The sequence below is a fragment of the Megascapheus bottae genome, chromosome 9 (assembly GCF_031878675.1).
Source record: "Megascapheus bottae isolate mThoBot1 chromosome 9, mThoBot2.hap1, whole genome shotgun sequence".
Lineage (NCBI taxonomy): Eukaryota > Metazoa > Chordata > Mammalia > Rodentia > Geomyidae > Megascapheus > Megascapheus bottae.
The window spans coordinates 41,761,997-41,779,464 of NC_143517.1; the positions used below are offsets into that span (position 1 = coordinate 41,761,997).

The following is a 17,468-nucleotide window of genomic DNA, read 5'->3' on the forward strand; positions in this document are numbered from 1 at the left end:
AGATATAACATCAGCCTTAAGAAAGAAAAGCTTAGGCACTCAGTTCCTAGGCCCAGAGTTCAAGCTCCATGACAAAATAAATATATGGCATATATAACAGATTTACACTTTCATTTATTTATTCTAAATCCTATTCTCTTTGATTTTCAAAAAAGGAAAAAAACTAATATTCTATTCCCCCACAATCAATTTTTTTTTTCAATACTAGAGTTTAAACTCAAGGCCTGGGAACCCTACTGGGCTGGTACTCTGTCACTTGTGTCATTCTTCTGACCCTGGTTTTTCCTGGTTATTTTATAAATGGATATCTACTCAACTTTTCTGTCCAGGCTGGCCTCAATCAATGCTCTCCAGAGAAGCAAGAATTACAAGTACAAGCATCTGGCACCCAGTCTTTTAGAAACTTATTCCTGTTTTTTGTTTTTTTTGCCAGTCCTGGGCTTGAGCTCAGGGCCTGAGCACTGTCCTTGGACTTTCTCAAGGCCAGAGCTCTACCACTTGCACTTTAGCACCACTTCCAGTCTTTTTCTATGTATGTGGTACAGAGGAATCAAACCAGGGCCCCTGTGCATGCTAGGCAGACACTCTACCGCTAGGCCAAACTCCTGGCCTATTCCTGTTATTTTTAAAAAATGTTTGCTGAGCATATAACACATGCCACTATAGTAAGTCATGGAGACTATCATGGGCTGGGAAGAAAAAACATTGAACTCTTTGTTTTAAAGATAGTGTCTTGTTATATGATCCAGGCTAGCCTTGAACTCAAGACTGTTCTGTCTACCACCTGAGTGCTGGGATTTTTACCTTGTAAAACATGTATGCTAAAGATCAAATTTTAGTTGGATGCGGTGGCTCACACCTATAATCCTAGATACACAGGAAACTGAGATCTAAGGATAGTGGTTCAAAGCCAGCCAGTACTAAAAAGTCTATGAGACTCTTATCTCCAATTAATCACTAGAAAAGGGGAAATGGAGCTGTTGCTCCAGGGTAGGATAGTAGCCTTCAGCTGAGGAGCTCAGGGACAATGCCCATGTCCAGGGGTAGGGTGGCAGCCTTGAGCTGAAGAACTCAGGGACAGTGCCCAGGTCTAGAGTTAAAGCCCCATGACCCACAACAACAACAACAAAAAAATCAATTTTTAGGGGCCAAGAGTTTGGCCTAGTCCTAATGTGCTTGCCTAAGCATGCACAAAGACCTAAGTTTGATTCTTTGGTACCAGATACAGAGGAAAAAGCTGAGGGGCTGTGAGCATAGCCTAGTGGTAGAGTGCTTGCCTAGCATTCATGAAGCCCTGGGTTCGATTCTTCGGTACCACATACTCAGAAAAAGCCAGAAGTGGAGCTGTGGCTTGAGTGGTAGAGTGTTAGCCTTGAGCAAAAAGTGCCCAAGGACAGTGCCCAAGCCCTGAGTTCAAGCCCCATGACTGGCATAAAGGGAAAAAAAAAGCCAGTTGTGCTGTGGCTCAACTGGTAAAACTCTAGTCTTGAGAAATCCCAAGGACAGTGCTCAAGCCCTGAGTTCAAGGACCAGGACAGGCAAAAAAAAAAAAAAGCGATTTTCTCTTCATCTCTGACAAAATTAACTTCTCAGTAAAATCAGTACATAAAGATAAAGATGGCCACTACATATTAGTAAAGGGTACAATCCATACCTAGAATATTACAGTTATAAACATTTACTCCCCCAACACGGGAGTACCCAAATTCGTCAAGCAAACTCTCTTAGAATTACAGAACAAGATAGACTCAAACACAAGCATAGTGGGAGACTTCAATATGCCACTCTCACCAAATGACAGGCCAACACAACAAAAGATAAGCAAAGACACCATCGACTTAAACGACACCATAGTCCAGCTGGGCTTAACAGATATACACAGAATCTTCCATCCAATGGTAAAACTTTATACATTTTTCTCAGCAGCACATGGAACATACTCCAAAATAGATCATGTAATAGTTCATACAGAAAACTTAAGCAGATACAAGAGGACTGATATAATCCTATCTGATCACAGTGGAATCAGAGTAGTTCTGAACAACACAGTAAAAGATAAAAGACATTCACACACTTGGAAGCTGAACAACACACTTCTGAATAACTCCTGGGTTACAGAACAAATCAAAGAAAAAATTAAAAACTTTCTTGAATGTAATGACAATCAAGAGACATCACAAAGGAACTTATGGGACACAGCAAAGGCAGTTCTAAGGGGCAAATTTATCACACTAGGAGCCCATATTAAAAAGACAGAAGAAGAGCACGTAAATAACCTAAAGAAGAAATTGAAGCACCTAGAGGAGCAAGACAAAGTTAATTCTAAAACAACTAGAAGGACAGAAATAACAAAAATAAAATCGGAAATATCAGAGATTGAAATAAGATCCACTATACATAAAATTAATAAATCAAAAAGTTGGTTCTTTGAAAGACTCAAAAAAATTGACAGACCCCTGGCAAGATTAATCAAAAAAAAGGAGAGGAGAGACTCAAATAAACAAGATTAGAGATCCCACCCGAACAATCACAACCAATATCCAAGAAATTCAGTCCATAATGAATAAGTACTACCAGGACCTATATTCAAAGAAACAAGAAAATCTAGTAGAAATGGATGACTTCTTAAATAAATATAGGCTACCCACACTGAACAATGATGAGATAAACAAACTGAACAAAACAACTTCATACAATGAAATAGCAGAAGCAATCAGGGAAAAGCCAACCAAAAATAGCCCAGGTCCAGACGGTTTCACTGCGGAATTCTACAAGACATTTAAAGATGAAGTAACACCTATACTCTTGAAACTCTTCTGAGAAATAGAAGCAGAAGGAACAATACTAAACTCATTTTATGAAACTAATATTACACTCATCCCCAAACCAGGGAAAGACCCAACAAAAAAAAAGTACTATAGACCTACTTCTCTAATGAACACAGACACAAAACTCCTCAATAAAATAGAATCCAGAAACAAATTTAAAATATTATACACTACGATCAAGTAGGCTTCATCCCACAGATGCAAGGCTGGTTTAACATTTGCAAATCAATCAATGTAATACATCATATCAATAGTGCTAAGGATAAGAATCATATGATCATTTCTCTGGACACGGAGAAGGCATTTGACAAAATACAACATCCATTCATGGTGAAAACACTAGAAAAAATAGAATAGGTACATTCCTTAAAATAATTAAAGCCATATATGACAAACCTACAGCCAGTATTATACTAAGTGGAGAAAGACTGGAACCATTTACCTTAAAATCAGGAACTACACAGGGATGCCCACTCTCTCCACTTCTCTTCAACATAGTGCTGGAACCCTTAGCCAGAGCGATAAGGAAAGAGAAGGACATCAAAGGGATCCACATAGGGAAAGAAGAAATTAAACTATCCCTATTCGCAGATGACATGATCCTCTACCTGAGTGACCCAATAAATTCCACTCCCAAACTCCTAGAATTAATAAGCCACTTTAGCAAAGTGACAGGATACAAAATTAACCTGCAAAAGTCAGTAGCCTTCTTGTACACCAACAATACACAAACAGAAAGGCAAATCAATAAAATGATCCCATTTGCAAAATCCCCAAAAGAATAAAATACTTAGGAATTAACCAAAGATGTAAAGGAATTAGTTAATGAAAACTATAAAAGCCTAATGAAAGAAATTAAAGAGGATACCAGGAAATGAAAAGACATCCCATGCTCATGGGTAGGGAGAAACAATATAGTGAAAATGGCCATATTGCCAAAATTGATATACAAATTCAATGCAATCCCCATCAAAATCCCAAAAACATTCTTTACTGAAATAGAAGATATAATCCAAAGGTTCATATGGAACAAGAAAAGACCTAGAATAGCCAAAACAATTCTACACAAAAAGAACAATGCAGGTGGTATTACAATACCAGACTTCAAACTCTACTAAAGAGTCATAATAACAAAACAGCACAGTACTGGCACAAAAATAGACCAGAAGATCAATGGAACGGAACAGAAGATCCAGAAATAGAACCACATACCTATAGTCAACTTGTATTTGACAAAGAAGCCCAAGATACACAGTGGAAGAAACACAGCCTATTCAATTATTGGTGCTGGCAAAACTGGGCAGCCACATGCAGAAAACTAAAAATTGACCCTAGCCTTTCTCCATGCACAAGCATTAACTCAAAATGGATCACAGACCTCAATGTCAGACCGGAAACCTTGAAACTGCTACACGATAGAGTTGGAGAGACACTGGAACACATAGGCACAGGCAAAAATTTCCTGAACAGAATCCCAGGGTCACAACAGATTGGGGAGAGACTTGATAAATGGGACTACCTAAAAATAAAAAGTTTCTGTACAGATAAACACAAAGACACTAAAGTAGAGAGATAGCCAACCAACTGGAAAAAGATATTTACCAATAATATATCAGACAAATGCTTAATATCCAGTATCAACAGGGAACTCAAGAAACTAATCCCCCCCAAACCCAACAAACCAATCACTAAATGGGCAAGGGAACTAAAGAGAGACTTATCAAAAGAAGAGATTAAAATGGCAGAAAAGCATATGAGAAAATGCTCATCATCCATGGTCATAAAGGAAATGCAAATAAAAACAACCCTAAAATATCACCTTACCCAACAAGAATGGCCAAGATTTTGAACTCAGACAATGACAGTTGCTGGCAGGGTTGTGGAGAAAAAGGAATCCTACTGCACTGCTGGTGGGATTGTAAGCTAGTTCAGCCACTCTGGAAAGCAGTGTGGAGGTTTCTTAAAGAACTAAAAATTGACCTTCCCTATGATCCCACCATACCACCCCTGGGCATCTATCCTGAACATCATAACCCAAGATATGATAAGGACACCTGCTCAGCTATTTCATCTCTGCACTATTCACAATAGCCAGGCAATGGAAACAATCCAGATGAATAGATATATATATATATATAGAATATATATATATATATACACACACACATATATATATATACACACACACATATATATATATGCACACACAATGGAATTCTACATAACCAACAGACAAGATAAAATAATGGCATTTACAGGGAAGTGGATGAATCTAGAGCGAATCATTTTGAGTGAGACAAGTAAAGACTAAAGGAACAAAAGGTACATAGTGTCCTTAATATGTGACTATTAGATCCAAAAAGTACAAGAGCAAGAACTCAATATTTGCGTACCCAATGCTATGGACATGGTACTGGAAATATAAACACAACTACATAGACAAAAATCTATGACTCTATAGACATGTTTTATTACATAGATTAATATGTATCTATGGCATACAAACCCTCAGCCTAATTTTAATTATGTTCTAAAATCTAAGTGCCAATGATTGTATATAGAGATTCCCTTCTTGAATACTTGTTTAACATGTAATCTGAAATATGATGTAAAAATCAGTTAATAAATTCTTTAATTAAAAAAAAAAGTAGGGCTGGGAGTTTGGCCTAGTGGCAGAGTGCATGTCTAGCATGCATGAATCCCTGGTTTCAATTCCTGGGTACTACATACACAGAAAAAGCTGGAAGTGGTACTGTGCCACTTCTGGTTTTCTAGTGGTTAAGAATCTCACAGACTTTAGCACTTGGGCTGGCTTTGAACCTTGATCCTCAGATCTGAGCCTCCTGGGTAGCTAGGATTACAGGTGTGAGCCACCAAAGCCCAGCTTTAATTTTTTTTTTTTTGCCATTACTGGGGCTTGAACTCAGGGTCTAAACACTGTCCTTGGCCTTTTTCTTTTTTCCTCAAGGCCAGTGGTCTGCCACTTGAGCCACAGCACCACTTCCAGCTTTTTTCTCTGTATGTGGTACCGAGGAATTGAAACAGGGTCTTCATGCATGCTAGGCAAGCACTCTGCCACCAGGCCAAACTCCCAGCCCCACACCTAGGGTTAACTGAGGGATATTTTCTTCATTGTTATGTATTATATGCCTTCAATGTTGAATGTCTTTTTATCTTTTGTGCTGTTTTTGGTGTTGGTACTATAACTTGAACTCAAGGCCTTGAGCTCTCACTTAGTTTTGCCCAAGGCAGTGTTCTGCCACATAAGCCACACCTCTATTGCTAGCTTTTTGCTAACTGACTGGAGATAGGAGTGCCAAAGACTTTTCTTCCACCAGGTAGCTTTGAACTTTGATCCTCAGATCTCAGCCTCCTGAGTTGCTAGCTTTACAAGCATGAACCACCAGTGTCTGGTATTCAAAATATCTTAGGGAATTTTATTTATTGCATTGATCTTATTCCTTCCAGATACACAAACTTTCCTGCTTAACTTTATCTCATTTCAACAAATTCTCAATCCCACCATCTATTCTAAAAATTCTGTACAAATTAGATGCTATTGCTCTATTTAATACATGGCTGTTCCCATGAACTAAAAGGCTTGGCTGCTAGTACATGGTGATCTGTCGAAATGGTGGAATCTTTCAGAGGTGGAGGACAGTAGAAGGAAACAAAGGCCCTGAGGTTGCCCTTGGTGGGCATATTAGAATTCTTGTGCTCACATAAGGTCATATAGGATGAGACTAAATGAAATGAACTCTAGGATATAGGAACAAGGGGTTTATCTTGTGTGGTTGTTGTCCTTAATATACTGTTATTTCATTTCTCTTTATTCCCCTTATGATTAATCTTATGTTGCTACTGTATCTGACTTTGTTCCCTGGTATATTGCATATGTGCTTATTCGTTTATTTGAAATAGGAAAGGGAAGGGGGAAAACAAGATGATTGGGAGGGGAAGGAGGGGAAATGGGGACAAAAACACAAGAAGGAGTATTAATGTGTGAGAAGTAATGCACCCACTACCTGTCGAATGTAACTGTAACCCCTCTATACGTTACCTCCTCTATACATTACCCCGACAATTTAAAAAAAAGAATAAATGTCAAAAAAAAAGAGGAATCCCTGTGCTCATTACAGCCCCTCCATCACTCCTTGGCCACCTATAGTGCGAGCAGCTCATTATGCACTTCTGCCGTGATGTGGTATGTCAAAAGTAATGGGGCCAAGCGGCCATGAACTGAAACCTCTAAAACCATGAACCAAAATAAACCGTTTCTTTTATAAACTAGATTTTCTCACATTTTGTCATAATAATATGACAGAACTGTCTAATTAAAAAAAATGCCCAAGCCCCAGACCTTTGTCTTCTGAACAAAGGTTTAAAACCCAGGAATTAATTTAAGTTGATTAAATGGTAATTTACAAATTTGTTTATATAAACAAAATAGAACTAAAAATGTGTTTGACTTCCCTCCGAAACATGTATCTGATTTGTGTGTTAACTCTTAAATTTTAAATCAGCATTTCTTTGTCACTGCAAAACACTGATTACATTCACTAAGATACAAGAAATTTCAGATGAATTTTAAGAAATCCAGTTATCAGAGTCCTAGTTTTTAAATAGGACAAATGAAAGACACCCAAGCACTCTACTTGTTCTCCAAACCATATTTAACCAAAAAAAAAAAACTTTATAAAAACCACAGACAGTTAAGAGTCAGGTGTGCCAAACATTTTGACCCAGTGTAAAAACAGCAGATGTTCATTTTCATCTGTCTCTGTGCGCTATATACCAACTGCCATATAACAAAGATGTTGACAACATAGCAAACATGGATACAGAGGCAAAACTAGAGTAAGAGAAGCTTCAGATGTCAGTGCCTTTCTTAATTCTAGATTAATATTAACTCAATCTATGTACAAAATGATAGTTTTCCTTTATTTATTGCATACTAACTTTCATACCATTCAAAATATCTCATGGGCCAGCTATAGCTACCCTTATTTATTGACAGAGGCTCAAAAAAACTAGTTACACAGGTAATAAGTATTGAAACAGGATGTGTGTGTGTGTGTATGTGTGAGTGTGTATACATGTATATATTTTTGGTGAGAAAATTGGTTGAACTCAGGCCCTCAAACTTTCTGGGCAGGTACCTACCCTACCACTTAAGTCAGCCTTTTTTTTTTTTTTTTTTTTGCTTTAGAGACTTTTGGATAAGGTCTTATGCTTTCACCTGGGGATGGCTTCAAACCATGATCCTCCTTATCCTACTTATGCCTCCTGTATAGCTTGGATTGTAGACTTGAACCACCATAGCTATTTTGTTAACATGGGATCCTGCTAACTTTAAAATTTTTTTTTTTGTCAGTTGTGGGGCTTGAACTCTGAGCCCAGGTGCTGTCAACTGACCTCTTGACCTCAAAGCTATCATTCTACCACGTTGAGCCACAGCACCACTTCCACTTTACTGGTGGTTAATTGGAGATAAATGTCTCAGGGACTTTTGTATGCCCCGGATGGCTTTGAACTATGATCCTCAGATCTCCACTCCTCCTGAGTAGCTAGGATTATAGGCATGAGCCACTCATATAGCAAGGATGACAGGTGTGAGTCACTGGCACCCAGCTCCTGCTAACCTTTTGCCCTACCTGGACTTGAATCAAAGTCCTCTGACCCTTTTTCTCCTGAGTAGCTGTGACTATAGGAGTATACCAGGCCCAGCAAAGAGCAGAATTACCTAGGCAATCTAACTCCAAAGCTTGCATTTTAAGGACGTATTTCCATATATATAATCAAGTTTCTTGACAGACTAATCTTTAGGAAGAACCAAATATATCTACTCAGATACATGTATGTAGCCATAGAGACAGTTATGTATACAAACACTGCACAACTGTGTGATTTGTTATGCAAATATCACACAACGTATTTAGAAGCAATAACTAACTCTCTGTGTGTTCTAGACTACAGAGCAGTCAAATGCATGACCAAGTGAACTCACCAAGCCTGTAAGTATTATTTGTTGTGTTCAAAAGTTATTTCCAAGGTGGAAAAAGCTCACAGCAGCAGAAAGCATTGGAAAGCTGTTGTGTCAGAGACAGCCGTTCAGTATCCATGCAGCTGAAGGCAGGTCTTGTTAGGAGGAGCACCGTGAAGTCAGCCACACAGGCTCATGTATGAGTGCACTGCCTGGATGTCAATGTGTTCACACAACACTCTTTTCATACGCCTACATAGGTCTCTCATGAAAGCAAGGTCTCTAAAACTTTTACACTTTCACTTTTATTGTGATTTTTTTGGAGGGGGGGGGCTGGTCATGGGGCTTGAACTCAGGCCTGGGCACTGTCCCTGAGTTCTTCAGCTCAAGACTACCACTTAAGTCATAGCACCACTTCCAGTTTTCTGGTGCTTAACTAGAGATGAGAGTTTCACAGGTGGATGCAATGGCTCAGGCCTGTAATCCTAGCTACTCAGGAGGCTGAGATCTGAGCATCAAGGTTCAAAGCCAGCCCAGGCACAAAAGGACCTGAGACTCTTATCTCTAATTAACCTCTAGAAAATTGGAAGTGGAGCTTAGCTCAAGGTTAGAGCAGTAGCCTTGAGCTGAAGAGCTCAGAGACAATGCCCAGGCCCAAAGGTAGGGTGGTAACCTTGAGCTAAAGAGGTCAAGGATAGCACCCAGGTTGAGTTCAAACCCCATGACCCACACAAAAAAAAAATGTCTCATAGATTTCCATGCTCAGGCTTGCTTTGAGCCATGATCCTCAGAACTCAGCCTCCTGTAGCTAGGATGACAGGCATGAGCTACCAGCTGCTGGCTTGAGACTCTTAACAATACTAAACTACCAAAAAGCCAGAAGTGGAGCTCAAAGTGGCAGTGCACTATCTTTGAGCAAAAGAAGATCCGGGACAGCACCTAGGTCCTGAATTCAAGCCCCAGGACTGGCATCAAAAAAAAAAAAGTTTAGCCACCAGCCTTGACAGATAAATCTGAAAGACCTTTATCTACAAGTAACCAGCCAAAAGCCGAAGGTATGGCTCAAGTAGTAGAGCACCAACAATGAGCATGAAAGCTAAGTGAGAGAATAGGCCCTGAATTCAAGCCTGGAGATTGACACACACAAAAATAAATAAGTAAATAGAAAAGGAGCAAAATAAGGTGCCATTTCTTTTTTGCCAGTTCCCAGGCTTGAACTTAGGACCTGAGTACTGTCCTTGGGCTTTCTCAAGGCTAGCACTTTACTACTTGAGCCACAGCCCCACTTCTGGCTTTTTCTACGTATGTGGTGCTGAGGAATCAAACCTGGGGTTTTGTGCATGCTAGGCAAACACTATACCGCTATATCATGCTCCTGGCCCATGGAGGGAGCCATTTTTTTTAAATAGCAAGATACAGACAATAGTGCAAGCTAAAACAATGAAGATCACTGTAATTTCAGTAATTTCAAACCTTATCTTATACTACTCACCTTATGCAATTTATCTTTTATGTGTCTGTGCTGATATTAATTCTTTTTTTTTTTTTTTTTTTTTGCCAGTCCTGGGCTTGAGCTCAGGGCCTGAGCACTGTCCTTGGACTTTCTCAAGGCTAGAGCTCTACCACTTGAGCCTCAGCACCACTTCCAGCTTTTTTCTGTGTATGTGGTACCGAGGAATCGAACCCAGGTCTTCATGCATGCTAGGCAAGCACTTTAACCACTAGGCCAAACTCCCGGTCCCTGATATTAATTCTTGAACCTCGCTCTTTTGCTTAGCTTTTTTTGCTCAAGGCTAGCACTTCGGTCGAGCCACACCTTCATTTCTACCTTTTTGCTGGTTAATTAAAGGTAAGAGTGTCTCCAGATATTTCTGCCCAGGATGGTTTGAAACCTCCATCAGATCTCAGTTCCTGAATAGCTAAGATTACAAATGTGAGTCACCTTTTCCCAGCATTATTGTATGTATTTTACAAGTCAAAATACTTCAAATTTGTATAAAGCAAGAAGTGAATACTGCACCAGGGAACATGCGCATTGGTGGGAAACCATGCCAACACGTACCTCTTCTGCTGTCCAGAAAGATGCCTGAGCTTGTTTATACATTTTCCAAATATCAGGGTATTGGATTGGAAAAATGACAAACCGCCGGGAACTCTTTCTTAGAAGTGGTTCTTCGTTTGACTTCACTGCACTTTCACTGGTATCTGAAGATAACCTCTTTAAAAAACAAAGTACAAACATGGGTTTTATGCAGATATTTCCTCTGCATTCATATCTAAATATACATCTGCTATGCCGTGAGGAATCCTTCCAGTAGCTGGTAGCTACATGACTATAGGAAATTGTTTAATTTCTCTGAGCCTTGTTCAATTTCTGCAACTACAAAATAATACCTACCTCAAGCTGGGTTTGATGGCTCATGCTCACAATCCTAGTTACTTAAGAGGCTGAGATCTGAGCTTCACCATTCTGGCCTGGGCAGGAAAAGTTCATGATATTCTCTCTCTCTTTTTTTTTTTTTTTCTTTTGTGGATCATGAGGCTTGAACTCTGGGCCTAGGTGCTGTCCCTGAGCTCTTCAGCTCAAGGCTAGGCCCTACCCCTTGAGCCCCAGTTCCTATTTTCTAGTGGTTAATTAGAGATGAATCTCACATTCTTTAGTACCTGGGCTGGCTTTGAACCGTAATCCTCAGGTCTCAGCCTCTAGAGTAGCTAGGATTAAAGGCTTGAGTGACCAGCCTAGCTCAAGTCCATGATATTCTTATTCCAATTAACCAGCAAAAAGCCAAAAGTGGAGCTGTGGTTCAAGTGGCAGGGCACTAGCCATGAGTACAACCACTCAAGGACAATGCCCAGGCCCTGACTTCAAGCCCTAGGTCTAGAACATGCACACACACAGACACATAAACATACAAACATACAGACACACACACACACACACACACACACACACACACATACACACAATAATAACTTACCTGATGAGAAAAATGCAAAAATTATTATAGTTTTTGCTGCTTCTGAGAATCCAAGTACAAAGCTAAAGACACAATAAATTTCTAAGTTTGTGGATAAAATACCCTTATCCCTTCAAAAACATTCTACCATAGAATACTGGTATGATTATGACACTGTTATAAGCTACTTTTTTAACGTTCTTTTCTAACTTTAACTCAAATAAAATACTTACCTGAAAACATAATAACAATTTACTGTCCTTTGTTCAACTTAACTCTCCAGTGTGTGTGTGTGTGTGTGTGTGTGTGTTCTTTATAACACAAATTGTTTTTACGTTTAAGGGGATATGAAGTAATATTCCCAGCCAAATTAATATAATACTTATTTCAAATGACTGCTACAAAGATCAGAGGAACTAATATAAGTAAAAGTACTTTGAACATACTAAAATACTATATATTTTAGGTTATTGACTAGTAGATGTTTCAGGTTGTCTTTTAAAAGGCTGTCCCTCTATTCAAGAATTATTTTAGCCATTACTTATTTGATCAATCACTATCCTTTATTACTTCCCTAAAGGAACCTGAAGGATCTTTTACTCTTTAAATACTCAGAATAGTTGGAAAATGTTTTAAAATTTAGATATTCAGCCAGGTATGGTAGTTCATGCCCATAATTCCAGCACTTGAAAAGCAGGCAAGGTTAGCCTGGGCTTCTAAAAAATGTATGTAAGCTGGTTACAGGTGGCAAACGCCTATAATCCTAGCTACTCAGGAGGCTAAGATCTGAGGATCCTGGTTCAAAGCCAGCCCAGGGCACTAAAGGTCCATGAGACTCATCTCCAATTAACTACCAGAAGACCAGAAGTGGCACTGTGGCTCAAGTGGTAGGGTGGTAGCCTTGAGCAAAGCTCAGGGACAGTGCCCAGGCCCAGAGTTCAAGTTCTATGACCGACAAAAAAAAGTATATCTATTCCTATATATTATATGTATACTATACATATACATTAGAAAACTGAAATCTAAGGCAGAGGCCTATGGTCAACAAATACTTCAAAACATTCCACCCATATTGCTCTTCCTTTAACCCCTCTGGATCATTCTTTTATAATATTCTGATACTATTCTTTTGTTTTGTTTTGCATTGTATTACCAGTGCACAGGTATCAGGGCTGGAAATCTCTACCATACCCCATTTGCTATATGGATATACTGAAAGTGAGGAAGGAAAACACAAGCCAGTGGCACCAAGCCAGTTTGGTAAGCATAACCTGTGTCAGGATCTATATTACTCCTGACTATTGGCTTCAGGCTGGGATGCAAGTCGTGTATGTGTATGTTACATATAATAATATATAATTATAATAGTATATAAATATATATAGTATTCTATCTTGATAAAAGATGAATTAGGAGAAAACAAGGGGTAAATCAGTACAATATATTTTTTCTTTTTTATTTTTTTGTCGGTCAAGGGACTTGAACTATGGACCTGGGCGCTGTCTCTTAACTCTTCTACTCAAGGCTACTACCACTCTATTCCTGGGCCTGAGCATTGTGTCTGAGCTCTTCAGCTCAAGGCTACCACCCAACTCCTTGAGTGTCAGCACACCCAACTTCTGGTTTTCTGGTAATTAATTGGAGAGATAAGAGTCTCACAGGCTTTGTAGTGCCTGAGCTGGCTTTGAACCATGATCCTCAGATCTCAACTTCCTGAGTAGCTAGGATTACAGGTGTGAGCCCCTGCTCCCGGTTAATCAGCACAATCTTGAACCAAGCTGGAACTGATGTAACACTTATTTCATGATGTCTATTTTAATACAATTTGAGCTGTTACATGTTAGGCTCTCCAAGTTCCCTCTATAGACTTACACTAAGAACCCACACTTATAAAACAAGCTCTATTGTGGGGATAAGCACATTCATCTCTTAACAATCACTAATGGAATCTTTATCACTCCTGTGCCATAGTATTATATTTTCACTTCAAATTGGGCATTGCAAAACTGAATTCATTATTTTATTAATAGAGTTGACTTCATAAAGACTTCATAGGCCAGGAGCGTAGCCTAGTGGCAGAATGTTTACCTAGTATGCACAAAGCCCTGGGTTCGATTCCTCAGTACCATATACTCAGAAAAAGCTGGAAATGGCACTGTGGCTCAAGTACAGAGCTCTAGCCTCAAGCAAAAAGTGTAGTTCAAGCCCCAGCACTGGCAAAAAGACAGACAGACAGACAGATGGAAAACCTGTCAAAATTATTTTAAGAAAGAGGAATAGGATAAGAGAGAATATTAGAGGGATATTGGATCCAAATATACTGTATGCATGTATGAAAATGTCAGTGTCAAGTTCTTTTGTAAAACTAATGTAAGCTAATAATTTTTTTGCTCTGTTGTGGGACTTGAACTCAGGTCCTGGGTGCTACTGCTCAGCTCTTCAGCTCAAGGCTAGTGCTCTACCACTTTGAGCCACAGTGCCATTTCTGGTTTTCTGGTGGTTAACTGAAGGTAAGAGTCTCATGGACTTTAGTGCCCGAGCTGGCTTTGAATCATGATCCTCAGAGCTCCATTTCTTTTTGGTGGTTAACTAGAACCATACTCTAATTCCATCCACTACTTCCATGTGTTTGCCTCTTCTATTTCTCGAACATTTACATGCTGTCATATTTGTATACTATTTATGGGTATCATTTTTCATGCTCCTAACTCCCACCAACTCTGACAAAGCAGATGGAATATCCAAGAATGTGCCTTTACATATAAACTTACTACTGAAGCTTGGCACATCATTTAGTGTTTTCTGCCCTAAAATTATTTCCTTCCTTCCTTCCTTTCTCTCTTTTTCTTTCTTTCTTTCTGCCAGTCCTGGGCTTGAACTCAGGGCCTGAGCATTGTCCTGGGCTTTCTCATGGATACAGCTCTACCACTTGAGCCACAGAATCACTTCCAGCATTTTTCTATGTATGTGGTACCAAGGAATTGAACCCGGATCTTCAGGGTTGCTAGACAAGCACTCTACCTCTAGGCCAAACTCCCGGCCCTGGCATAAACTTTCTCACCCTGAAAACTGTGAGAAGCTGCTGGAAGCTATAGACCTTTTACACTGTGTATTTCCATCTGTGCATACAAAATCAATATACAGCCTTAGGAGATTCATAAGCTACCTTCAAGCTCTTAAGGGCTTGAAGGTAGTTATGAATTAGTTGAAGGCAATGTTCCTTAAAATCAGTGTACTATGATCAGCTGATGTGCTTATTTTAAACATAGTTTCAGATCTGTCCCAAGAATTTGGTTCAGTAGGTCTGGAGTATGGGCGAGTATTTGACTTTTTTTCTTTTACAAAGTACTCCAGAGGGTTCCCACACAGATGACCCAAGCCGCAGCATTAAATCCATAGAAACAAGAAGTTTAATACATTCATAAAGAACTTCTGAACTAAGATAGATGCTCATTACAATGCATTCTAGATCTGAAATTATGCCCGTCATTGTGTATTATCACTGAGACAGGAATAATTAAAAACTTAACTTGGGGCAGGGAGCATAGACTAGTGGTAGAGTGCTGGCCTAGCGTGCATGAAACCCTGTTAGTATGTAAGTGGCACTGCGGCTTAAGTGGCAGAGTGCCAGCATGGAGCAAAAAGTGTCCAAGGACAGTGCCCAGGCCCTGAGTTCAAGCCCCCCCCCCCCCCGCCCCCCCTTTCGGGCTATGAGTTTAGCCTAGTGGTAGAGTGCTTGCCTAGCATGCACTGGGTTTGGTTCCTCGGTACCACATACATAGAAAAAAAGCCAGAAATGGTGCTGTGGCTCAAGTGGTAGAGCTCTAGCCTTGAGAAAGCCCAAGGACAGGGCCTAGGCCCTGAGTTCAAGACTGACCAAAAAAAAAAGTTAACTTCCAGGTGTTAAGCCAGATGCCATTAGCAAAACCAGAAAATCTGAAATTTCCTTATGGGGAAACTGTTATTAACCATATATTTCCAGAGGAAGAAAAGTTTGAAGGATATTTACAATTGGTTTTTAAATACTGTTTATCAATTAATGTTTGAAAAATCAAAATACACTGAAATACATCTGCAATTTGCAACCCTGTAAAGAAATGTAAGGCTAGGCATGAACTCTGAGCTGAATTTCTGTGACCTTACAAATGGTCACAATGTTACATTCCAAATACGACACACCGAAACAGGTTACAAAAACGTCTTCTTCCAAATGGTTGGCAAAATAAGGAGTATGAAAATCTTTGAGCAACAACTTAAACTACCAAGTAACTTTCCAGGTCTTTTACTATTACTTCTATTAGCACAGAAGGAGAGAGAAGGAGCACGACCTTGGTGGTATTTTTGCATAAAGCACTTCTCAGAGAGAGAAGTATCACTTCCACTGTGTTAAATAAAGATACGGACACCCCAAAGATTCAGTTAAGTAGCCTGGCCTGAGCAAACCTGGCTCCTCCCCCCCCCCCCGCACCCCTCCTTGTTTTGAGTATCTCCGGTCTCCCTACCACCTGTCATGGCCACCCCATCCACCTGTGTCAACTTTCACACGCTCCCTTTAACTCAGATATGGATATGCCTTTCTCCGCTAGAACTGCCAGTCCTCTTTCCTTGCCTCAAAGTTTCTGGACAAGGGAAGAGTGGGGGCAGTGGGAGTGGATTGAAAGGGGTGGGGGTGCTCCGCTCCGGGGGCGGAAAGCGGCTCGCTCCGCTCCCCTGCCCCGAGCGGCCTGCCGAGACAAGCCACGACGACAGCCGGGGGCGGCGACGGCGCGGCAGGCCTGCACCCGGCTTTGTGTCCGTGACAAATACGACATCCAACAGAAGTCCAGCGACTGGCGGGTCCCCGCCGCCACTGGCCAACTAAAGGCCCAGCGTGACCCGGGGCGAACGATGAAGCCACGGGAACATTTACCTCATCCGGCTCGGGCCTGGCCGCTTCCGGCCTTTCCGGGTCGCCCATCGCGCAGACTCCGCCAGAGCTACCGGAGCCAAGAAAACGAAGCGCCACGGGCCACCTCCACCGGGAAAGGAGCCTAGGCGGCTACGGGGGTCCGCGGAGCGCGACCCGCCCCCAGCTCCAGCAGGGACCCGCCCCGCGGCGCGGCCCAGTTTTCTCGCTGGTCCATTGAAGGAGCCTCTCTTCAGCGGCCCGGCCCGCCCCGCCTCCTGTCTCAGGAACACGCCCACTCCGGCAGTCCCCGCCCCCTCGGCAGCGACCCCACCACTCCGATCTCCCCGCCCTCGCCGCAGGGACCCGCCTTATCCGGTCGGCCCGGCCCAATCCTCAGGGACCCACCTACTTCCGCCGGCCCCGCCTCGTACACCCACTGACCTCTTCTGGCCTCGCTCCACTCCACTGAACTAGTCCGTCCTCCCCACGTGAAACCTGAAGGAGTCCCCATCACAGCGGTCCCTTGCAGGTGCTGCTTCCTTCCCGCTGAGGAGCCTCCACACTCCGGAGGACCCCACCACCTCGCTGCCCGGCCCCGCCCACTCCGGCTACGACACACCTCATTTTCCTGGCTCCGCCTTCCACATGGCTCACGAGTATTTTTGCTGGGCGGGCTGAGCCCCGCCCACCCCGAAGATCACGCCCCCTCCTCTGGCCCCGCCCACCCGCCTGGTGTGCAGGCCCTGTGAGGGACGCAGATTGCGCGCGGCTCCCCCGGCGCTCGAGTCACGTCCCCACCAGGCGTGGGCCAG

General features: G+C 41.5%; 1 protein-coding gene across 1 annotated transcript in view; it reads right to left on the minus strand.

The window, feature by feature from the left end:
- Positions 1–16,923, minus strand: part of Rrm2b (ribonucleotide reductase regulatory TP53 inducible subunit M2B) — a 34,773-nt gene extending 17,850 nt beyond the window's left edge. The window contains exons 1-2 of the mRNA XM_090339162.1: positions 16,678–16,923; positions 10,874–11,029 (exon numbers count right to left, since the gene is read on the minus strand). Of these exons, the coding sequence (XP_090195288.1) occupies positions 10,874–11,029; positions 16,678–16,725 (204 nt within the window). The 5' untranslated portion in view covers positions 16,726–16,923. The remainder of the gene's footprint in view (positions 1–10,873; positions 11,030–16,677) is intronic.
- Positions 16,924–17,468: the final 545 nt, after the last annotated feature.